At 41.5% G+C, this 26,143-nt stretch overlaps 1 protein-coding gene across 1 annotated transcript in view; it reads right to left on the bottom strand.

The window, feature by feature from the left end:
• Window positions 1-26,143, bottom strand: part of LOC140197683 (E3 ubiquitin-protein ligase UHRF1-like) — a 148,431-nt gene that overhangs the window by 76,558 nt on the left and 45,730 nt on the right. The window contains exon 2 of the mRNA XM_072257993.1: window positions 23,978-24,232. Within this exon, the coding sequence (XP_072114094.1) occupies window positions 23,978-24,232 (255 nt within the window). The remainder of the gene's footprint in view (window positions 1-23,977; window positions 24,233-26,143) is intronic.

Genomic DNA, 26,143 nt, shown 5'->3' with positions numbered 1-26,143 from the left:
CCTTTTCCAGCCAACCCTTCCCAAAATTCCATCTGACTGCTAATGCTTCATTTACCTAATGAAGCACAAACACTTAATTACACATTTGCTTCCTCTGATTCACATCTTACAGCTGAGATTTTGATTTCTGGTTATATCAAAACTCCTCAAACATTAAAGTTCAAAATAAAATTTATCAGAGTACATACAGGTCACCATATATAACCCTGAGATTCTTTTTCTGCGGGCATACTGAACAAATTTATGCAACTGTAACTCTAAACAGCATCAATGGACAACAAACTGTGCTAATACAAATAGAAGTAAATAGCAATTAGTAATAAGCATGAAATTTTACATTCAGATGCGAGTCATAGACATCAGCCAGCTTTAAACTCCTGCGAAATCCTAGGTTCCAACCTAATGCCAAAGGAAAAATCTGACAATTTTCTTGGCTGCTTCTCTTGGAAAACAGAAACTTTTCAACATTCCTAAATTGTTACAAGTTTTATTTTCAGTTTAGTTTCACATTTTGATTGATATTTATTCTTTTCAATTTCTGTCCAGAGGCAACATCCAAACCTAACTTGGAGAGGCAAACTACAGGAATCTGATATACTGCTGTTTTAACAACCTAGGGAACAAAGTGCTAAAATCAGACAACTACGTATACAAGAGGACTTGTTACATTTAAATCACGATTTTCTGCACACTCTGACTATGATTTCCACAACATTAAAGATCATGCTACAGCTACAGAATCAATATGTCACGTTTCAGAATTTCTATTTTCAGGCTTCCATTCAAAAGCCATACTACAACATTTTCTACTGTTAAAAAATTCTAATACCAACAGCAAATTCTCAGAATTTTTATTGTCAATTATATTTCAAAATAATTAGATAAACTTAAGCACTAATTAGAAAGGTTGTTCAAATGTATGAAGGCATCTTCTGCTGCAAAAAAACAAGTTGTCTGAAGAGGACATATCAAGAGGATTCACAAGATCTATAAACACCGTTTGCCCCTGAAAAATCAAAGCAGTAAGGTGCCTACTACAAGTCATTTCTGACTATGTGTCTGCAAACAAGGGATAATGTGACATTAAAAACTAGTTATATTTGTGCTTTCACAATGACATGAAATTGTTCTTTTCCTCAGAAAGTAGAACAGCAATTACTTTCCAGCAGCCTTGACTCTATCATATTATCCTGCCTTGGAACTGGACAGCTGGATGGGCAAACAACAGGAATTCTGCAGATGCTGGAAATTCAAGCAACACACATCAAAGTTGCTGGTGAACGCAGCAGGCCAGGCAGCATCTCTAGGAAGAGGTGCAGTCGACGTTTCAGGCCGAGACCCTTCGTCAGGACTAACTGAAGGAAGAGTGAGTAAGGGATTTGAAAGTTGGAGGGGGAGGGGGAGATCCAAAATGATAGGAGAAGACAGGAGGGGGAGGGATGGAGCCAAGAGCTGGACAGGTGATTGGCAAAAGGGGATACGAGAGGATCATGGGACAGGAGGTCCGGGAAGAAAGATGGGGGGGGGACACAGAGGATGGGAAAGAGGTATATTCAGAGGGACAGAGGGAGAAACAGGAGAGTGAGAGAAAGAATGTGTGCATAAAAGTAAGTAACAGATGGGGTACGAGGGAGAGGTGGGGCCTTAGCGGAAGTTAGAGAAGTCGATGTTCATGCCATCAGGTTGGAGGCTACCCAGACAGAATATAAGGTGTTGTTCCTCCAACCTGAGTGTGGCTTCATCTTTACAGTAGAGGAGGCCGTGGATAGACATGTCAGAATGGGAATGGGATGTGGAATTAAAATGTGTGGCCACTGGGAGATCCTGCTTTCTCTGGCAGACAGAGCGTAGATGTTCAGCAAAGCGGTCTCCCAGTCTGCGTCGGGTCTCGCCAATATATAAAAGGCCACATCGGGAGCACCGGACGCAGTATATCACCCCAGTCGACTCACAGGTGAAGTGTTGCCTCACCTGGAAGGACTGTTTGGGGCCCTGAATGGTGGTAAGGGAGGAAGTGTAAGGGCATGTGTAGCACTTGTTCCGCTTACACGGATAAGTGCCAGGAGGGAGATCAGTGGGGAGGGATGGAGGGGGGGGGGGACGAATGGACAAGGGAGTTGTGTAGGGAGCAATCCCTGCAGAATGCAGAGAGAGGGGGGGGGAGGGAAAGATGTGCTTAGTGGTGGGATCCCGTTGGAGGTGGCGGAAGTTATGGAGAATAATATGTTGGACCCGGAGGCTGGTGGGGTGGTAGGTGAGGACCAGGGGAACCCTATTCCTAGTGGGGTGGCGGGAGGATGGAGTGAGAGCAGATGTACGTGAAATGGGGGAGATGCGTTTAAGAGCAGAGTTGATAGTGGAGGAAGGGAAGCCCCTTTCTTTAAAAAATGAAGACATCTCCCTCGTCCTAGAATGAAAAGCCTCATCCTGAGAGCAGATGCAGCGGAGACGGAGGAATTGCGAGAAGGGGATGGCATTTTTGCAAGAGACAGGGTGAGAAGAGGAATAGTCCAGATAGCTGTGAGAGTCAGTAGGCTTACAGTAGACATCAGTGGATAAGCTGTCTCCAGAGACAGAGACAGAGACAGAAAAATCTAGAAAGGGGAGGGAGGTGTCGGAAATGGACCAGGTAAACTTGAGGGCAGGGTGAAAGTTGGAGGCAAAGTTAATAAAGTCAACGCGTTCTGCATGCGTGCAGGAAGCAGTGCCAATGCAGTCGTCTATGTAGCGAAGGAAAAGTGGGGGACAGATACCAGAATAGGCACGGAACATAGATTGTTCCACAAACCCAACAAAAAGGCAGGCATAGCTAGGACCCATACGGGTGCCCATAGCTACACCTTTAGTTTGGAGGAAGTGGGAGGAGCCAAAGGAGAAATTATTAAGAGTAAGGACTAATTCTGCTAGACGGAGCAGAGTGGTGGTAGAGGGGAACTGATTAGGTCTGGAATCCAAAAAGAAGCGTTGAGCTTTGCGGTCTGGAATCCAAAAAGAAGCGTAGGGCTTTGAGATCTGGAATCCAAAAAGAAGCGTAGAGCTTTGAGGTCTGGAATCCAAAAAGAAGCGTAGAGCTTTGAGGTCTGGAATCCAAAAAGAAGCATAGAGCTTTGAGATCTGGAATCCAAAAAGAAACATAGAGCTTTGAGGTCTGGAATCCAAAAAGAAGAGTAGAGCTTTGAGGTCATGCTGGATGGGTGCATGCTCTGGGAGAAGAGATGGGAAAACATACAATTACATTCAGCAATTTTTTTTGTGCCTTATAGAGAGATCAAAGAAGTCAGAGTTATGGGGAACTGGTACACAAGGCGAGTTGAGGCCAGCGCAGTTCAGCTATGATGATATTGAACGGCAGGAAGGGTTGAAGGACCTGCTGACCTATTCCTGCTTCTATTTTTCTCATTTTTACCTGTATTACTTTCCAATTGTACATACTGAAGCTGTTTGAAGCACTCATTTGGCAAATAATTTCTGAATCATTATCTACACACACAAGCATGACTTGTGATTATCTGGTATCAGCTCTTGAAATTGTATCTAAATGAGTGTTGCTTTGCGAAATTTGCTGCAAGAAAAAACCAAACATCACCAGTCACAGAAAGCACATTTCATTAAAATAGCATCCTTAATTAGACACGCATCCTCTTATGTTTCCAGCGTTTATATCCCAGCCTCATATTACATCCTTCCATCTAACCCAGTTCCTTCTCCTTTCCCCTGCCTACTCCCCACACTGGACAGAATGTCACTTTTTATGCGTGATATCAAAACAAAAGACAATTTATGGCAAAGATCTGTCACAACTTTCATTCATGTCACTATCGATAGTCTCCTCTTGTGCCATGATGCAGTCACCTTCAAGGTGGTACAGCAACACCATGTATTCTGTCAGGGTAGCCTCCAACCTGACTCCAGTTAAAAATTAAATCCCTCTCTCTTCTCCGCAATGACTTCTTATCTCTTCTCACCTGCCAATTACCTCTCCCGGTGCCCCCCTCCTTCCCTTTTGCCTATGGTCCACTCTCCTCTCCTATAAGACTCCTACCACTCCAGCCATTTACCTTTCCTACTCACCTGGCTTCACCTATCACCTTCAAGCTATCACACACAAAATGCTGGAGGAACTCAGCAGGCCAGGCAGCATCTATGGAAAAAAGTACAGTCGATGTTTTGGGCCAAGACCCTTCAGAAGGACTGGAGAAAAAAAAGATGAGGAGTAGAGTTAAAAGGTGGAGGGAGGGGAGGGGAGGGAGAAACACCAGGTGATAGGTGAAACTGAGCGTAAACACAAAATAATATGCAGATGCCGGGATCCGAAACGTCGACCGATCTTTTTCCACAGATGCTGCCCGAACTGCTGATTTCCTCCAGCGTGTTGTGAGGTGAAACTGAGAGGGGGAGGGGTGAAGTCAAGAGCTGGAAAGTTGATTGGTGGAAGAGATACAGGGCTAGAGAAGGGGGAATCTAATAGGGTAGAAAGCCATGGAAGAAAGAAGAGGGGTGAGGAACACCAGAGGGAGGTGATGGGCAGGCAAAGAGATAAGGTGAGGGAGGGAAAAGGGAATGGGGACTGGTGGGGGGTGGGGGGGTGGAGGAGTTTGAGAAATCGATTTTCATGCCATCAGGTTGGAGACTTCCTAGACGGAATATAAGGTGTTGTTCCTTCTAGCTACCCTCTTTCCCCTCCCCCACCCCCACCTTTTTATTCTAGCATCTTCCCCTTCTTTCCCTGTCTTGAAGATGGGTCTCGGTCAGAAATGTCTACCATTTGTTCACTTCCATAGATGTTGCATGACCTGCTGAGTTCCTCCAGCATTTTGTGCGTCTCGCTTTGGATTTCCAGCATCTGCAGAATTTATCTTGTTTACAACTTTCATTTGTTGATGTAAATCAGTGTTTTGCATTGTCAGTTGATATAAAATTATTGATATCCTTATCATTTGTATGGTATTATTCTCTGTATCATGCCACAAAGAAGCTTCAAAGGCATGATGTATTTGGCTCAATGCATGATTATAAGGTTTCAAAATGATCAAGCCAATTGAAGTTGGAACTGTTTTTCTGTCTCTTTTTACTCATGCTCAGTTAGCCACATTACAAAAAAATTCCCACAAAGCTACCGAGAGCAACCATACCAAAAATGCAGAAGGCATCATTTATAGATCACATAGATTTTATTTATTTTCCATTCATGAAAGCCAGTAAGTGCACGAAGATCACAACTCAACTTTAAAAAGCTCTAAACATAAGCTGTATGGATCCTAATGCCCTTCCCTTGGGCAACATTGGTGGCATGGAGAGGGGAGACTTGCAGCATGGGCAACTGCCGGTCTTCCATACAACCTTGCCCAGGCCTGCGCCTTGGAAAACTTCCAAGGCGCAAATCCATGGTCTCACGAGACTAACAGACGCCTATTATTAAAAAATTTTGAGTTAAAAATCAGAACTTTTTGGCAATAATGAATCTGCAAGCTGTCTTAATGTACATGACTGCACTCCATCTCCAAAATGGTGGTGTTCAGGACTTCCAGCACAACTCCAGCAAAAATCAGAAGAAACTGTACGTTAGTAATTTGGAAAACCAAATAATAAAACTAAACCTGGCTAAAGAAGCAGTCAATAGTCCAGTACAAAGAGTCATTAGTTAACAAACTAAAACGCCAATTATCTTAACTACATATGGTTCAAGTGGACCATCACCAATCTTTGGCACAATTCATGCTTATGTCGATACTCACAGAGCTTTTGCATTTTAATTATTTTATTTGCTAGTTAATTCTGATCATGGGAAAACTACTCCAAAAAAAAAACAAAGTAGGTTCTCCATTGTTGGAGATCATTTGCATACTGCTTTGTTACACATACAGTTGAAGCAAAATTGAAGGAATTCTTGCCCAGGTGGCCTAGAATTTACAGCGTGGCAAAGATTATTGACTGAAAGGTTTGCAAAGTGGCAAAACACAAGTCCTCTCATTCTTCTTCAGGAAGCATTTCTAAGGAGCTTCCCGAAAGAGTAAAGATAGAAAATCCAAAATGGGACAGGTACAGGAGGTTTTGACAATCTTAATGCATTTGAATGCTGACACTTGAACAAAAAGTAAAGAGTAAAGTGTACAAATCCAAAGCCACTTATAAGCATAAAACTGTGATAAGGCCATCAAAGGAAATATGAGCCAATATGAGACAAAAAGTAGAGGCAAATGACAAAGTTTAGATCCCAAAATACTCAGTAGCCTTCACTTGAGAATTGACAATGCAAGCAGCAGCAGAGGGTTTGCAGTGGGCTGGATAGAAATGAAAAAAGAGTACTTAAAAGGAGGAGGAGAAGATGGCAGCGCGACTCCGCGCGCGCCCTCTCTGGTGAATGATGTCTGTAATCTGTTAAGTAGGGGACCGTGCACAATTTTGATTTGATGGAGACAGACGTGAGAGTACGTAGGAACATTTGGAGAACCTTCTGAACTGCCCGCTTCGCTGCCGCTGCTACTGTGTGGTAACCGGAATCTCCGGAGCAGAAGGCCCCGAATCCTCCGCTTTGCTTGTTTCGACGGCCGGGGCTAGGTCGAAGGCGCTCGGCAGAGGATGGCGCTTGGGAGGCTGTATCAGAGCAGCTGGTCGGAGGCTCAAAGTTTTCGGATGGACGGACTCGGCGTCGGCTGTGGCCAGCTGCTTCCAATGCATCGGCAGTTTGTCGGTGCCTGGAGGTTTATGGCAGGGAGTTCCTCCCTTTTGTCGCCTGCTATCGGGGACTCAGGAGTCGATCGACTCGGGACTTTGAGACTTTTTTTTTTACCGTGCCCATGGTTTGTTCTTCATCAAATTATGAAATTGTTTTGCACTGCTGTAACTATATGTTATAATTATGTGGTTCTGTCAGTGTTAGTCTTTGGTTTGTCCTGTTTTCTGTGATATCACTCTGGAGGAACATTGCATCATTTCTTAATGCATGTATGCATTTCTAAATGACAATAAAAGAGGACTGAGTGTTCTCATAATCTAAAAGACTGGAGGGTTAAGATGAAACAAGACGAATCCTGAATTACCACCGTAAGTACAAGTGGAAACAACAGAAGGTCTGATCATAATCTTGCAATCCTCTTTGGTTCAGGAGGGGTTGCCAAACTAATGGATGCAAAATGTTACACCCTTCTCTTAAAAAAGTGTAAAAATAAACCCAGCATTAGAGATTTGCAACACAGATACAAAATTAGCTTAAGCAGGGATGGCAAAATTTTAAACAGATGCTTATCAAACAACAGGAATTCTGCAGATGCTGGAAATTCAAGCAACACACATCAAAGTTGCTGGTGAACGCAGCAGGCCAGGCAGCATCTCTAGGAAGAGGTGCAGTCGACGTTTCAGGCCGAGACCCTTCGTCAGGACTAACTGAAGGAAGAGTGAGTAAGGGATTTGAAAGTTGGAGGGGGAGGGGGAGATTTTGGATCTCCCCCTCCCCCTTTCAAATCCCTTACTCACTCTTCCTTCAGTTAGTCCTGACGAAGGGTCTCGGCCTGAAACGTCGACTGCACCTCTTCCTACAGATGCTGCCTGGCCTGCTGCGTTCACCAGCAACTTTGATGCAGATGCTTATCAAATTGGTTATAAAGCTACAATGTGTCCAAAAGGGCTCTTTCTGATATACATTAATGATAGCATCACACACAAAATGCTGGAAGAACTTGGCTAGTCAGGCAGCATCTACAGAGAGGAATAAACAGTCGATGCTTTGGACCGAGACCCTTCATCAGCACTGGAAAGGAAGGGGGAAAGACACCACAAAAAGATGGCGGAGGGAGGGAAAGGAGTACAAACTGGCAAATGATAGGTGAAACTAGCTCAAGGGAAAGGTAAGTAGGTGAAGGAGGAGGACAAAGTGAGAAGCTGGGAGGTAAGAGGTGGAAGAGTTAAAGAACAGAAAAAGCAGGATAAGAGAGGACAGTGGTCCATGGAAGAAAGGGAAGGAGGGGGGGCACTCGAGAAAGGTAGGTGAGGAGAGAGGAAGGGGAAAGTGGGGAGCCAGAATGGGGAATGGAAAAAGAGAGAAGGGTGAGGGAGAGGGAAGAAATTACCAGAAGACTGAAAAATCAATGTACCTGCCACAAGGTTGGAGACTACCAAGGCAGAATACGAGTTGTTGCTCCTCCAACCTAATAGTGACCTCATCATGGTAGTAGAGAAGGCCACACCGGGAGCACCAGATACAGTAGAAGACCCCAACAGACTCGCAAGTGAAGTGGTTTAGGGGTAGCTGTAGCACTTGCCCAGTTGCAAGGGTAAGCACTCGGAGGGAAATTAGTGGGCAGGGATGAGTGGACAGGAAGTCGCGTAGAGAGTGATTCCTGTGGAAAGCAGGGGGGAGGCAGAGGGAAAGATGTAGTTCGCAGTAGGATCCCTTTGAAAAAGGAGGAATTGACAGATACTGATCTACTGGATCGAAAAGCTTATAAAACCTTGGTGTTCTTAATAATTATGTATAAAAAGTTATAGAATCTCACAGATCATTACACTTTGCAGGTGAACAATGTTCAACTCTGGGTACCAAATTTTATGAAGGATGACAAGTCATGTGGACACTACAAAGGATATTTACTATGCAGAACTCAGGTGAAAAAGGTGAATTACCTTTGAGAGCAAAGAACGTATGAAGAGAGATTTCATTGAGATGTTCAGAATCATTGAGTTCTAACAAAATAAAGATGAACCACTTACACGGATCGATCAAAAGATCATTGGTTGACGTGACCTTGAAGATTCTGAAATTATGTTGAATGCAAAATTGAAAATAACTTTCAAGGAAACATTGAATAAGTGTGTGAATGATGAAAGTACACAGAGCTGAAGGGAACATAGGGTGTTGGATTCATCAGGTAACTCTGGCAAAGAGCTAGCACAAGATTAACTATTATCTTTTATCTAGTTCAAACCAAAAAAAAAGTAGTGTGCATAATCTAACAGATAATACAATATTAGGTAGAAAATTACATCTGGTCCACTACATCTTCAGCTGTCAGCATTAACTCCAATTCTAATGAAACTTCTTATCACTGATAGATTGTAATGATGCCACAAAATGCATCAGTAAAGTTAAGATACTCACCATAACTACCATAAAGTGTAAAATAAAGCATTCATGTGTTCTAAATTCCACTTAAATTGTAATTAACCTTGCTATCCAATCTGGACAGAATTCTTACTTTAACCATTTTCAATTTTGAGATTTATTAGAAATATTTCATGTCCCTCGAATACAGCCACATTCATAAAAATAACTGTCAGAAGTATGACCATTAGTACAGCAAAATTAACTGTAAATCTTAGCATATTTTGAAACAAATGAAGATTTTTAGGGAGATACTGGTTCTCTCAAACATCGAAGCACAAATGAATTAATGAGTACATATTAATACGCAGCACAAATTAGTACATATTAATATGTACTCACAACATTAAAATTTTGCCTTGTTATGCAGCTGACCATAACAGCACAGATATTAATAATGTTTTAAATACTAAAGCAGATCCTTAAATTATATATTAAAAGTTTGAATTAAAGTCTAAAATATTCATAAATATTGCAGCTAACCTCCTGGCATACTTGAACATTATGCTAAAATACTTCATAATGAAATATCAAATCAAAGGGCCTGGAACGTAAGAAAATACAACCAAAGAACATTCAATAGGTCTGTATATCAACGTAGAAAATAAAATGGAGAAATTTGAAATCTTTCTCGTGCTCTCAGGTTATCTCCTTTACATAGATCAGCTGATTATCAAAGCCCTTCACTGCTGCCTCTCAACCAGCTCCAGTATCAGCCTATGACAAGTGCACCACAGGGGTTAGTATCAGTACGTTTGTTGTTTGTCATACAAATATTGGATATAAATGTAGGACGAAAAAGACTTTGCAGATGGCATGAAAATTGATGGCGTTTGTAAACAGTAAGACTAGCAGGATATAGATCAGGTGGAAAACTGAACATATTATTTGCAGATAGAATTTAATCCCAACATGCACACAGTGATGCATTTTGTAGAGTCAAATAAGAGTACAATATATACAGTAAATGGTAGAGCACTAAGGAATGTTGATGAACAGAAATAGAGACACATACAATAGTGGAAGACAAATATGGCACCCTTGCCTTCATAGTTCATGGTAAAGAACATAAACGTTGGAACACTAGGTTGCAACTTTACCAAACATTTCACGAGCCCATCCTCATTTGGTGATCAGAGGTAGAAAGGATCAGTAGCTTTAAATTCCTTGCATTATCATATCAGAGGACCTGTTCTGGGATCAGCACGTGAATGCCATCACAAGGACACAACAGTATATCAACTTTCTTAGAAGTCTGTATAAATTCAGCATGCCATCAAAACCTTTTACAACTTCTATAGATACAGTGTAGAGTACCCTAAGTAGTAACATAATGGCCTGCTCGGGAAACACCAATACCAGGGAATGGAAATCACTACAGAAGGTAGTGGATGCAGCTCTGTCCATCACGGGCAAAGTCCTCCCCACCACTGAGCACACTTACATGGAACGTCCCAACAATAAAGTAGTACCCAAAGATTCACAGACCCAGCTCCCCCCCCCCACACACACACACATAATCTGGGTCAAGCTTTCTTCGTGCAACTACCAACATTCTTTTGGAGATGCTCTTGGTAAAGTCCCACAAACTCAAAAGTACATCACATTCTTATATCTTTAAGATTAACAGTAACAGTAAGTGCTTCAATACATTTTCACTAGTTACAATGACATCATTTAGTTCAGTATTTTAAATTGACAATGCTTCCTTAGTTACATACCTCCAGTGGGAGTTACCTCTGAATGTTCAAACACCCCTGCTGAGACAAACTAATTGACACAGATATTCTACAAACTTCCAAAGATATTTCATTCACCCAAAATTAATGTTGCCAGGGCTGTCATTAAGTACACAAATATCCTGAGTATGTAAAAAAAAAAACTAGATTGCCTTTCTCTGTGACCATGCTTGATATGCTGAATGACAACATCAGTCTGGTCTGCCAGGTTGAACTTAAGTCACAATAGTGCAAATAACTTAGCTTGTGTGGCCTTGTTTGATGCAGGCCAATTAACACAACCCCAACGTCTTAATGTTCAGCTGATGCATATGCAACATCTCATGGTCACCATTTTGAAAACCATATCTCTTAGTCTGTGAGCTAGATAAGGTATTAACTTCAATATACTGCTTGCAACTTGCAATTTACATTAAGAACTGAAGACTGGTTCGCGTATGAATTACCATCTGCTATATTGACATGACTCCACAATACTCCCTAACACTAGCATCAGGCAGAAGGCACAGAAGCCTTAGGTTCAGGAATATTTATTACTCTACAGCCATCAGGCTCTTGAACCGGTGTGGATAACTTCACTCCACACAACTCTGAAATTGAGTCATATAATTCTAATAAGTCATTCATAGAATCATTAATGAGATATAGAAGTGATTCTGTGATCAGATCAAAAATGCAGGCTGAGTCGGTAGTAAGAAAAGCAAATGCAATGCTAGCACTTACTTCAAGAGAACTAAAATATACAAGCAAAGATGTAATGTTGAGGCTTATAAGGCATTGGTGTGATCACATTTGGATGGAATATTGTTAACAGTTTTGGGCTCCTTATCTTATCGAAGAAAGGATGTGCTGGCATTGGAAAGGGTCCAGAGGAAGCTCTCAAGAATGATTGCTGAAATTAAATGAAGAGCTCTTGATAAGCCTGTGCTCAATGAAGTTTAGAAGAATGAAGGGGGATCTGTTTGAAACCTATCGAATACTGTAAAGCCTAGACAGAGTGGACATTGAGAGGGTGGTTCTAATAGTGGAAGAGTTTAGGACCAGAGGGACAGGCTCGGAATACAAGGATGTCCCTTTAGGACAAAGATGAGGAGGAATTTCTACAGCCAGTAAGTGGTGAATCTATGGAATCCACTGCTACAGATGACTGTAGAGGCAGAAGATAAGTTCTTGATTAGCAAGCACATCAAAGGTTACAGGGTAAAGGCAGAAGAACAGAGTGAGATGGATAATAAATCAGCATGATCAAATGGTAGGGCAGACTTGACAGGCTGAATGGCCAAATTTTGTTCCTATATCTTATGGTCTTACGATCAACAAACTCACTTTCAAGTATGCTTTACAACTCATGATCTCAGTATTATTTTCTATTTGTACAATTTTACTGTTTCATATTGGTTGTTTGTTAGTCTTTGTGTATAGTTTTTTTATAGTGTATTTCTTTATTTTATCTGTAAATGGCAATAAGAAAATGAATCTCAAGGTAGTATATGCCACAAATTTTGATAATAAATTTACACTGAAACATTGGTCAGTCCACACACAGTAATGCAAGCACTGGGGGAAGGATGAGGCTGAGGGGGTGATAACTTTTAGGGTAGATAACTTTCCCCCATGATAGGGGTGTCAAAGATCAAGAACTTTTGGTTTTAAGGTGAGATGAAGGAATTTTAAAGATAAATGAAGTGTAATTTTTTTTCAACTACAAAGAATTTGAAGATATCAACAATCATCTTGAATATTACAATGACAATGAAGATTTGGAGGATTGAATCATCAAACATATTGTATGAAGCCAGTCTATCATTTGCACTTGGTGTCTGTGCTGATTTGTTCATTTACAGTCAATCATAAGAACACAGCAGCATACAGTGGAGGAATTACTCCATTGATATCTATTAGGAACTAATACACAGTTCTATAGTACTGTAGTAGTATTGGTAGTGTTCTGTTTTGTTCTGTATTTCATTTAAATACATAATTTGTTACTCAGATAAACAGTAGTTCCACAAACACAAGAAAATCTGCAAATGCTGGAAATCGAAAACAACACACACAAAATGCTGGAGGAACTCAGCAGGCCAGGCAGCATCTATGGAAAAGAGTAAGCAACCAGCATTTCAGGCCGAGACCCTTCCTCAGGACTCAATTAAACAGTTATAGTTCGTTAAACAGTAGTTGTCTTTTTTCAAGATTCAAAGATTCAAAAAACTTTATTGTCATTCTAACCATACATCAGCTCTGCAGGACAGAATGAGACAGCATTCCTTGGGGCAGCGTAATCATAACATAACAAATGCAACACTAAATAATAAACATAACAATAAATAGTAAAACACAACAGCCACATGTCAGTTAAATCAGTTATAAGTGTCCAGTGCAAGTTAAAAAGTGTCCAAAGCAGAGTCAGGTAGAGCAGCTATTTAGCAGTCTGACTGCCTGTGGGAGGAAGCTGTTTAGTAGCCTTGTGGTTTTAGTTTTGATGCTCCTGTAACGTTTGCCTGATGGCAGAAGAACAAACAGTTCATGGAGAGGGTGTGAGGGGTCTTTTATACCCTTTTAACTATTCCCCCCAAAATTTCAGCTAATTGGGGCAACCACTTAATTCGGGCAAAATGTAATGATCCCGCTGTATCCCAATTAACTGTAATCCACTGTATTTACAATACCATGTAAAGATGTTTCTCAACTCAGTCCTAAATTCAGTGTTTTCGTGCACAAAGTGGACAATAATGAGAATGAGATCTGTTCTTAATGGTTTCTTTGTAATGTACAAGGTTTAATGTTGCAATAGATATACATTGAAATTATTCAAGAACTTTCTGCAGAGGGGGTTGGAGAGAGAATTGTAAAGCACAACAAGCATACAGCCTGAAAATCTCCATTTAAGAAACTACAAGTTACATGATTTTGCAGTTCACCCACTTAAATCTGCCAGAAAGAAATATTTTCCACTGCATAATTTACTAATTCATCTAAAACGAACACATCATGGAGAACAATGTCACAGCCACCACCTTCCCTTTTCTCTCTAATTGCTTATTATTATTTCTTTCCCTTTGTATTTGCACAATTTGATGTCTCCTGAACACTGGTTGAACATCCAAGTTGGTGCAGTCTTTCATAGATTCAATGCTGACATAGATGTACTTACTTATAAACTTACTTTGAACTTTTCAAGATATCCATCTCAGAGAACACCACCACAGGTAAAAGATCCGAGCTACTCACGAGACCCCAGGAATCGTGCCCATAAATTGCCAGGACTCTTGCAAGAGCACATTAAACCACTTGATTAGTGATTGTAGCCAGAGGCTTTTATGTATATTGGTGTTCCTCAATTGGAAACTCAAGCTCAGTTCAAGGGAAAAGCAGCAGCTCCAAAGCACAACCTCCACCACCTTACAACTCTCTGCATCAGGGGTTTCCAACCTGTGGTCCATAGACCACCTCGGTCAATGGTAGGGGTCCATGCCACAAAAAAGTTTTGGAACCCCTGCTCTACATCAAGAATAATGATGAGGCAATGTCTCAGTAAAGCGACAACCATCGTTAAGGACAGCTATCAACTGGGCCCTGCCCTCCTCGCACTACTACCTTCAGGCAGGAGGAACAGAGGCTGGAGACCCACACCTCAAGGTTCAATAACACCTTTTTCTCCACTACCATCAGGTTCTTGAACCGATCCGAAAAACCCAAATCCAATCTCAGATTATATTTCCCTCAACTTGCACTAATGCCGCTATGTTAATTATTTTGACTATTTTGTTGTGGATATATAATGTATTGGGTGACGGGGTGGAGATACAATGAACATCATCTTCCCCACACAACCCAAGAGAAATGCATGCATAGGGCAACATCAACCACCACGCATGGTCCTTACTGCCTTTACAAGTCGTCATCAATCAAAAGATTATGAAGCTTCCTTCTAAAGTTTAGCTGCCTCAGAAATTTGTTGCCATATTATTGCAACAAATGTGGCCAATTGGGCTCATGTCAGTTCCCAAAAGGGTACCCTCATCTCTTGTGCTGGGGGGGGGGGATGGAAATCACTGCAGCCTAATCCTGCATGCTTCCAAAAATGATCTAGCTACAAGACATCTCAAAGCACTAAAGGGTGTCACCAATGGAGTCTCCATAAAATCCTCCAAATCCATTGGCAGGATAAGAGAAGTAACATCAGCATCCTTTCCGAGATTAAAATTCCCTTCAATAAGTCTTTAATCATACTTAGTTGGCAACTGTCCATCACTTGCAAACTGAGGCCAGAATGTCAAAAGTCACTCCACTCTATTCCAAGCTTTCACAAGAGATAATGAGATATACAAAAAAAATTATCAAAACCCTCTGTTAAATAGTGAAATATCCCATTATTTCTGAAAAACCTATGATCTAAAACTGCTCAAAATGGAAAAGCAATATTTGGAATGACACTGGGACTTTTAAGTCCATAAATCTGGAGACCATAGAAGAACAGGATAAGCACAGAAACACACTCTCTCTCAAACTAATCACACGCCCTGTAGCGGTTACTTGAAAACAACCCAAAATCACTGAGAAACTGAGTACGGAAACTGACACTGTATGACGCACTTCCAAATAATTGAGTTCCAAGTTGACAAAGTATGTTTGATCCGTCATTATGAAATAAGCAAAGATGAACAATCTTATACAGTGTTAAAAAAAACTCTCAGAACTACATCAGCAATATAGTGGAATAACAGTAATTAGAATTCAAATTAACAGACAACAAACAAAAAAATCATCCCTGTCTCTGGCTGCTTCTAACTAAGCTAGTTAACTAGGACAGAGTGTGAATACGTGACTATTTGCTTCTACCACACCCCAACCGACGTGACAAATTACCATAACCCATTAAAAAACGTGCAACACAAAATATAATACAGACCGACATAGATGGCTCCTACAGCCCCATCCTGTGAACCACATACCTCACTTGTGAACGAGAATTCAAGTCCTACGTTGACTTCATCAGCCACCTCAGAACACACAAGTCCATAGTGAGAGTAAGTCACCCTCAGCTCAAAGAAAAATGAGCACAAAGCCTTCCAATCGACCTCCATTCAGAAGTCAAGCACCAAGTTCTATTTGTAAAGTTTAATAATTAATTTGCAAACACTTGATAATAGATCATTTGCACCAGGTTAACAGTGCTAAATACTGTTTATTGTTGCCCAGCAACAAGCAACTCTTCCCATATTCATGTCCATTGATTTTAGTAGAACAGATATCAGAGGAAGGCTCTAACGGGTTGACACTGCTACATGCAGCTGACCTGGTACAAGGGTAATATCTAATCAGACGTAAAACTGAGAAATGACTTTGATGGAATGGCTATTAGCCTCAAAGGACTACCCAATTAGAATTAAAATTAACTATCACTTGATTTATAATAGCATCTTTAACTCAGTTAATCCGCAAGTTGAAACCCAAACTAACAATGTGGTTTCTTCCAAGTCTAAATATTGAGATCAAGTATTCCCAAAGGTTTGAATGACAGATATATTTACTGCTGAGTAATTAAATTCACATCCCACTGGGAACCAGTATTGGCTCATCTGGTCTATAATTTCCAAATGGTTGGTATAAAACAAGACACACCAAGAATTTTCCCTGGCAAACCACATGGCACTCCAAAGTGCAAAGCAGTTGCAGTGAAATGCAATGTGGAAAATACATGGTTATGCACTTTGGTAGTAGATATAAATGTGCCGGTTTCTTTCTAAATCCAGGAATATGAGATTCAGAGGGATTTGGGTGTCCTTGTGCCAAACTCCCTGAAGGTTAACTTGTAGGTTGAGTCGGGTGAGGAAGGCAAATGCCATGTTAGCATTCATTTCAAGATGTGTAGAATACAAGAGCAAGGGTGTGATGCTGAGGCTTTATAAGGCACTAGTAAGGCCTCAACTTGAGAAATGTGAACAGTTTTGGACCCCTCATCTCAGAAGAGATGTGCTGGCATTGGAGAGGGTCCAGAGGATGTTCATAAAGATGATTTCAGGAATGGAAGGATTATCATATGAAGGTGCAGAGGAGATTTACAAGGATGTTGCCTGGGTTGGGGAGCATGCCTTATGACAATAGGTTAAATGAACTCTGCCTTTTCTTCTTGGAGCGACAGAGGATGACAGGTGACCTGACAGAGGTGTACAAGATAATCAGACGCATTGATCGTGTGGATAGTCAGAGACTTTGCCCCAGGGCTGAAATGGCTAACACGAGAAGGCATAGTTTTAAGGTGCTTGAAGTAGGTACAGAGGAGATGTCAGGGGTAAGTTTTTTTTATGCAGAGAGTGGTAAGTGCATGGAATGGGCTGCCGGAGTTCAGTGGTGGAGGCAGGAACCATAGGGTCTTTTGAGAGACTCCTGGATGGCTACATGGAGCTTAGAAAAATAGAGGCCTATGGGTAAAGCCTGGTAGCTCTAAGGTAGGGACAAGTTCGGCACAGCTTTGTGACAAACATGCCCCTACCTTAGAGCTACCTAGGGCTTGTATCGCGCTGTATGTTTTCTGTGTTTCTAACGTTTGACGGCTCTGGGTCTGTACTCGCTGGAATTCAGAAGGATGAGGGGGGATCTCATTGAAACCTTCCAAATGTTGAAAGGCCTAGATAGAGTGGAGGTGGAAAGGATGTTTCCGATGGTGAGAGAATCTAGGACAAGAGGGCACAGCCTCAGGATAGAGGGGCGCCCACTTAAAACAGAGATGCAGAAAAATTTCCTTAGTCAGAGGGTGGTGAATTTGTGGAATTTGTTGCCACATGCAGCTGTGGAGGCCAGGTCATTCGGTGTATTTAAGGCAGAGATTGATAGGTTCTTGATTGGACATGGCATCAAAGGTTACGGGGAGAAGGCGGGAACTGGGGTTGAGGAGGAGATTAGAAAAAAGGATCAGACATGATTGAATGGCAGCGCAGATTTGATGGGCCAGATGACCTAATTCTGCTCCTATGTCTTATGGTCTAAGATGTAACAAAATTTTAAAATAATTAAGTGATCTTTCTGGTAGTGCTCCACAAGACGATATGAACAAGCAAAAATGGCACAGCAGGAACTTTATTACTAGTATGGAAGCTCTTCTATAGGAATACAAGTTGCACACATGGGAGCTTCAAGTGGTAACCACAAACAAGTACAGATATGACCCAGATTCATGCCTTACTTAAAGCCAAGCAAGGTGAGAAGTGTTGCCACAAGTCGAAGGTGCATTCCTGAGAAGTTTTTTTTTGACGTGTGCCTGCGTGCGTGCGAGTCTGTGCGTGCGTCTGCGATGACGTCTTTTTCATGGCTTTTTTTTTCCACAAGGCATGAAGCGAGAGAGAGACTGTGTGGCACGCCACTCCTCGCACAGACATTTTCGCAGTATTTCCCCTTTATTTTACAAGGTCAAGTTGCGAACTTGACAATCAACCCAGCAGGGATGGAAAGCGTACTCGGGAGTGGACCCGACTAGTTTCGAACCTGGGAACCTCCACTCCCGGGTCCGGCGCCGATCTCATTGCGCCACCAGCTGGCCCCCCAAGAAGTTTTTGAACAGCCAGGAAGGAACAAATTGATCATTAACATGGGGATAGAGAAAGAGTGTAAAAGATACAGTATGATGGGCATAAGATGAAGGAACAAATCAAGGACAAAAAAGATCTTAAGAATAAGAAGAGAATTGCAGTTTGTTTTGGCCTGACTGGAAGTTATAAAGAGAAAGGGTATACAGGGAAAAATAATTAGGCCAAATGACTCTACAAACCACCACTATTTTCATACTGCTCATGTCTAGACAAAGGGTCATGGCTAAAACATCAACTATCCATTTCCTTCCACAGATGCTGTCTGACCTGCTGAGTTCATCCAGCATCTTGGGTTTGTCTAATAGCCATCCCAGTGAAAACTGTAGTAGAGAAAAAGTACTTTGGATGGCAAAATGGCTTCGAAGTCCTTCCTAGCTCCAAGCTCTTCCAACCTAAGGTTTTTCCTTGCTATTCCAACCTCAATCAAATGCTATCAAAGAAGAAAATATGGTGCAAGTGCGTTAAAAATATTAAAGGTTATTTCACACAGTTCCTTTTTCAAAGTAACTCAAGAGTCAGCAATTCCATAATTCTATTAAAATACTTCATAAACTAAAGCATGGAAGGCAGCTACGGAACGTTATAGCTTAATTACTCATTCAGCCTTTCCTCAAAGGTTTACCTGATCAATTCTGAACAGCAATACTTGGCTTCATTGGAAGATATAAAATTAACAACCACACTTTTCTGAAAGCAAAACAATTAACCTGAAATTAACTAATCTGAGTTCTCCCTTTTAACGTGGGGTAGATTAGAAATGTTTTTAGGAGACCTTGAAACGGTAAAATTAAATTCATTATAGACCTATATGCTGGAGTACATTTTGGTCCCCCTTGGAAAACACACACCGAGCTGATTAAAGCAAAGGAATTCCACACAGAAAACAATTTCTGAAATTAATGGTACAAATTCATAGAGCTGTAATATTACAAACAATGTACTAGAGTTCATTCCAGAAATAAAAAAACCAAGGCACCATATTAACTTTTTCAAAGGAATGCTGTTTATATCACACAAAAGTTCAGTATTAAGAAAATGTCATAACTCCAAAAGATGATTTATTTCAATGGTACTAGAATACACCGATTCAAGCTCTCAGGAAATACTGAATAAACTGGGGAATTGGGTGATGACTTAAAGAGTTATCAAAAAGACTTACATATAATGTAGACACATTATTTCCATTGGCTGATACCAGAACAAGGAACCACGAGATCAAGACAATAATACATCAGTTTGGGAGCACAGAAGAAATAACTTGACTGACAGAATGGCTAGAATGTGGAACTCTAACAAAGGGAGCCAACGTAACAACACAAGTACCAGGGTGGGAAAAGTACATAGGCTGTGTTAATTAGGTTGAACGAGGCAGCTCATCTGGAGTATAAACATAGTAATACATATGACCAAATGGGCAGTTACTGCGCTATAAATATACTGCAATAGTTTAATAGGGCAGAATAGAAGCTTATCACCATACACTGTCATTAGGATCTCAGATTATTCAGAAACTACACCATAAAAAAGTTTAAATGTTCACAGTACGTATTCTCTTAAAGCATGTCAGACCATTAAGTTCTAGGCTCTATTCAACATTCTTCTATGCAGTGGTCCAAACGAGACTTCATCTGGTCATATCCTTTCACTTAAAAGTCAAATAATGACCATTTTTTTTTTTAAATCCTCAAAAGTTAATATTTTCATACAATGTTTTTGAAAGGGAACTGTTGTGCTGTCTTTTTGGCAACAAATCTGAAATTAAAATTGCCAGAAAAAAATAACATAAAACACACTGGAAAACTTCAAGCCTTTAAGTAAGTACCACTCAAAATGGCAAAATATTTGAAGTACTAATGCTTGAAAAATCCTGACTGAATTATTAAAATTCTTCCATATTATTTAAATTCTTAGTGGGGAGCCTCTCCTTACCCTCTTCCCTTCCAGCATCCATAACGTATCAGCTGGCCTGCCTCAACTACCAACTACGCAACTTAATCTTAACACAGGAACACAAGAACATACGAGCAGGTTTAGGCCACTCGGCCCCTCAAACCTACCCTTTCATTCAATGTGATCATGGATGACTTTGCCTTTTAATTAACGCATTCCTTACTCCTTTATTTTTGTTACAATTCCAGTGTGGACAAAACGATGGGGACGAGATATCAGTTATATATTTCTGAATGTCAAAAGAGCTGCGGATGATGAAAACCTGAAATAAAAATAGAAAATGCAGTTAATACTGAGGTCAGGCTGCATACTGTTTGTGGGAAGAGAAACAAGGCTAAGTTTCATGTTGAAACATTACTCTATTTCTCTCAACACACAACAAAGTTGCTGGTGAACGCAGCAGGCCAGGCAGCATATCTAGGAAGAGGTACAGTCGACGTTTTGGGCCGAGACCCTTCGTCAGGACTAACTGAAGGAAGAGCTAGTAAGAGATTTGAAAGTGGGAGGGGGAGGGGGAGATCCAAAATGATAGGAGAAGACAGGAGGGGGAGGGACGGAGCCAAGAGCTGGACAGGTGATTGACAAAAAGGGATATGAGAGGATCATGGGACAGGAGGCCCAGGAAGAAAGACAAGGGAGGGGGGGAACCCAAAGGATGGGCAAGGGGTATAGTGAGAGGGACAGAGGGAGAAAAAGGAGAGAGATAAAAAGAATGTGTGTATATAAATAAATAACGGATGGGATACGAGGGGGAGGTGGGCAATAGCAGAAGTTTGAGAAGTTGATGTTCATGCCATCAGGTTGGAGGCTACCCAGACGGAATATAAGGTGTTGTTCCTCCAACCTCAGTGTGGCTTCATCTTTACAGTAGAGGAGGCCGTGGATAGACATGTCAGAATGAGAATGGGACGTGGAATTAAAATGTGTGGCCACTGGGAGATCCTGCTTTCTCTGGCGGACAGAGCGTAGATGTTCAGCAAAACGATCTCCCAGTCTGCGTCGGGTCTCACCAATATATAGAAGGCCACATTGGGAGCACCGGACACAGTATATCACCCCAGCCCACTCACAGGTGAAGTGTTGCCTCACCTGGAAGGACTGTCTGGGGCCCTGAATGGTGGTAAGGGAGGAAGTGTAAGGGTATGTGTAGCACTTGTTCCACTTACAAGGATAAGTGCCAGGACGGAGATCGGTGGGGAGGGATGGGGGCGACGAATGGACAAGGGAGTCATGTAGGGAGCCATCCCTGCGGAAAGCAGACAGAGGGGGGGAGGGAAAGATGTGCTTAGTGGTGGGATCCCGTTGGAGGTGGCAGAAGTTACAGAGAATAATATGTTGGACCCGGAGGCTGGTGGGGTGGTAGGTGAGGACCAGGGGAACCCTATTCCTCGTGGGGTGGTGGGAGGATGGAGTGAGAGCAAATGTGCGTGAAATGGGGGAGATGCGTTTGAGAGCAGAGTTGATGGTGGAGCAAGGGAAGCCCCTTTCTTTAAAAAAGGAGGACATCTCCCTCGTCCTAGAGTGAAAAGCCTCATCCTGAGAGCAGATGCAGCGGAGACGGAGGAATTGCGAGAAGGGGATGGCATTTTTGCAAGAGACAGGGTGAGAAGAGGAATAGTCCAGATAGCTGTGAGAGTCAGTAGGCTTATAGTAGACATCAGTAGATAAGCTGTCTCCAGAGATAGAGACAGAAAAATCTAGAAAGGGGAGGGAGGTGTCGGAAATGGACCAGGTAAACTTGAGGGCAGGGTGAAAGTTGGAGACAAAGTTAATGAAGTCAACGAGCTCAGCATGCGTGCAGGAAGCAGCACCAATGCAGTCATCGATGTAGCGAAGGAAAAGTGGGGGACAGATACCAGAGTAGGTTTGGAGCATAGATTGTTCCACAAAGCCAACAAAAAGGCAGGCATAGCTAGGACCCATACGAGTGCCCATAGCTACACCTTTAGTTTGGAGGAAGTGGGAGGAGCCAAAGGAGAAATTATTAAGAGTAAGGACTAATTCCGCTAGACGGAGCAGAGTGGTGGTAGAGGGGAAATGGTTAGGTCTGGAATCCAAAAAGAAGCAGAGAGCTTTGAGACCTTCTTGACGGGAGATGCAAGTATATAAGGACTGGACATCCATAGTGAAAATAAAGCGGTAGGGGCCAGGGAACTTAAAATCATCGAAAAGTTTAAGAGTGTGAGAAGTGTAACGAACATAGGTAGGAAGGGATTGAACAAGGGGGGATAAAACCATGTCGAGGTATGCAGAAATGAGTTCGATGGGGCAGGAGCAAGCTGAGACAATAGGTCTGCCAGGACAGGCAGGTTTGTGGATCTTAGATAGGAGGTAGAAACGGGAAGTGCAGGGTGTGGGAACTATAAGGTTGGTAGCAGTGGATGGGAGATCCCCTGAGCGGATAAAGTTGGTGATGGTGTGGGAGACAATGGCCTGGTGCTCCTTAGTGGGGCCATGATCAAGGGGTAAATCAGAGGAGGTATCTATCCTCCCACAGACACAATCTGACCTACTGAGTATTTCGAGCATTTTCTGTTTTTAAATCCACAGTTCAGAACATCACCAAAAAGAATCTTAAAAACCAAGCATGTTTTTTCAATTACACTTGCATTATTACATTGTAGCAGTTATTATTGATGCACACAGTAGGGAGCTTGTTTCTCATTCTACTCCAGCAGCATGTGACATCAAGAGAGAGCACCAAGTGCTCCTTGGCCTGCTTATACTCAAGCCTGAATGAAGACTCCTTACTACAAAACTTAACTGTAAACCACGGCCCTGGAGCTGCAACAACTTAGGTGCAACTATTTACTTCTGTTTGCACTTGTACGTCCTATTTCCTTGGTTGTTCGATTTCAATTATACAGATCTGGAGTTTAGGAAAGGGCTGCTCTATTGCTTCGTTAATGTAGTGTCAAAACATCATGATTTGTCAGTACCAGTAATTTGGGACATACACAAGAAAACAGGCAATTTAATTTTCTATGATATGCAAACACTCCATAATCCACAAATAAAAACAACACCCTCTTCTCAACAACATTCTAATCTTGCACTGTATCTGATGGCCCAGGTTTGGGGCCCTGACCCATGCCCTTGACACACCGAACCAAATCACTGACACTGTCAAATTCCCTGCAGTCAACAATAATCCACTGTCGACAAGGTGATTTGCCCTTCAGTGAAAGTGACTCTCATACAGCATGGATACAGGCACTTGGGGCCAACACGTCCATGCCAAATGTGTTGCCTAGCAAGCTAGTCCCAGCTGCCCACATTTGGCCAATAGCCTTCCAAATCTCTCCTAAATTCTCATCTGGATGGCTTTTAAATGTTGTTAATGTGCCCATCTCAGCCACTACTTTTGTCAGCTCATTCCAAACATCACCACCTTTTACACGAAGAACGGTCTTTGAATTTCCTTTTAAAATCTGTCATCGTTAATCTTCAACCTACGCCCTTTTGCTTTAATCACCCTCTCCACAGCAAAATGACTATGTGCTTTAACCCAGTCTATGCCCTCAAGATTTTATATACCTCTATCAAGTCACTCCATATGTTCCAGGGAACGCAAGTGCAAAACAACACAGACACATATTTACCTTATATAATCCAAAACCCGGATCTATGAGAAATGATCGAGTTGATGTGCCAGGACGATTTTTCTTGCTGTTTCCTGCACTAGAAGAGGTTTTTTCACACTCACTCTGTGATGAGCTACATCCAGAGTCACTATCTGAGAGCTCAATCTCTTTTTCCTTTTTCTTCACAGTGGAGGAAGCTTGCTGACGGATCAGAAGTTGGATGATATCATTCAGTCCCACGTTGTAATCAAAGAGACTGTGGCCATCTTCTAACTAAAAAATGAACAAAAATGCTTGAGTCAACATTGTTGCAATTACACCATAATTAAATAAAAATCAGGACAGTAATTCTGACATTCAGAAAATTTACACATGACTGCAAGTTGTTTTTCAACTTCAAGTCAAGTTTGTTGTCATTTAACTATATACATGTATAACATATATAACCATATAATGTATGTAAAAATTAGACATTTCTTTGAACCAGGGTATAAAGCACACTAGTATACATAACATACGATTACTTATGAAGGTAAGGATAAAATCTACAGATGAATCACACATAAATGACAAACTAAAATACATTAATATTAAATATTGCAAGGTATGGGACAGATTAATCAGTGACACTCCGAATACAATGTAGCAGGGAGTTCAAAACCTAATGGCCTGGGGGAAGAAGAAACTGTTTCTCATCCTGACCGTCCTCGTTTTTATGCATCACAGTCTCCTGCCTGGTGGAAGAAAATCAAAGAGGATGCTGAATGGATGGGTGGGATCCTTAATAACATTAGCGCTCCTGATAAATTTCCCTGATGGATGGTATGATCCTTTCAGCTGTTCTCACACTCCTTTGTAGGGACTTCTGGTCCAATGCTCAATTGCTTCCATACCAGATGGAGATGCAGCTTGTCAGGACGCTCCCAATGTTGCTCCTGTAAAATGCAGTTCTGATGAGGGGATGGGAGCATTGCTTGCCTCAATCTTCTTAGGAAGTAGAGGCGCTGTTGTGCCTTCTTGTTCCAGTAGGTGACATTAAGGGACCAGGCGAGGTCATCCTTGATATTAACTCCTGGGAGTTCATATCCACGTTCAGACTTAGGCTGTTCTTCTCACACCAATTCATCAGCTGCTCCACTTCCCTGCTATACTCCACCCAGTCATTCTTGATATGGCTAACCACTGGTGTGTCACCTGCAAATTTGATGACAAGGTTTGAGCTGGATCCTGCAACACAGTCATGGTCAGCAGTGTGAACAGCAGCAGACTGAGCACACAGCCCTGGGGAGCACGAGTGCTCAGCATAACAGGAGGAGAGATGCTGATGGCCAGACAGACCGGCTTTGGCCTCATGTTATTAAGTCCAGTATCCAATTGCAGAGGCAGGTGTTGAGACCCAGCGAGGACAGTTTCACCACCAGTTTCTGCGGTCTGATGGTGTTGAATGCTGAACAAGTTTATAAACAGCAGCCTTCAAAGTAATTTTATTACCAAAGAACATATATGTCACCATAAACTACCTTGAGATTCACTTTCTTGAAGACATTCATAGAAAATACAAGAAACACAACAGAATCAATGAAAGACCAAACCCAACAGTTTGAGAAAGGCATTAATGTCAAATAGATGGATCTCCTATATTCTAATTCACAACTGAGAAGGTACTTTTCTTTTCACAACTACAAGCTTGTCTTATTCCACACTCCCAAGTACTGTATTTTCATCACTAGCCATACAGGCACACCATTTTTTTTTAGAGTTTCAAATGGCAATCAGGGATGGCTTGAGTGAGATACAAGGTTGTTAACAACAAAAAAACTGAGTGATATCAAATGTAAAAGTTCCATAGTAAAACAAATAAAAATTTAATTTAGATTCACTTTCAAGGACTCTTCATCTCAAGTTCTCGATATTTATTATTATTTTGTTTGTTTTTTCTGTTTCATTTTCACAACTTGTCTTTCGCATTGTTTGTCCATCTTGTGTGCAGTTTTTCATTGATTCTTTTGTGTTTCTCTGCATTTACTGTGAATGCCCACAAGAAAAATCTCAGGGTCATATATCGTGACATATATGTACTTCAATAATAAATATCCTTTGAACTTTGACAATATGCCAGATTGCAACCAGTTCTATGATTCAGTCTGTTCCAATGCTTTTACACACCATCTTCCCCACAATTTT

The sequence above is a fragment of the Mobula birostris genome, chromosome 5 (assembly GCF_030028105.1).
Source record: "Mobula birostris isolate sMobBir1 chromosome 5, sMobBir1.hap1, whole genome shotgun sequence".
Taxonomy (NCBI): domain Eukaryota; kingdom Metazoa; phylum Chordata; class Chondrichthyes; order Myliobatiformes; family Myliobatidae; genus Mobula; species Mobula birostris.
This window is presented reverse-complemented; position numbering and strand designations above follow the sequence as displayed.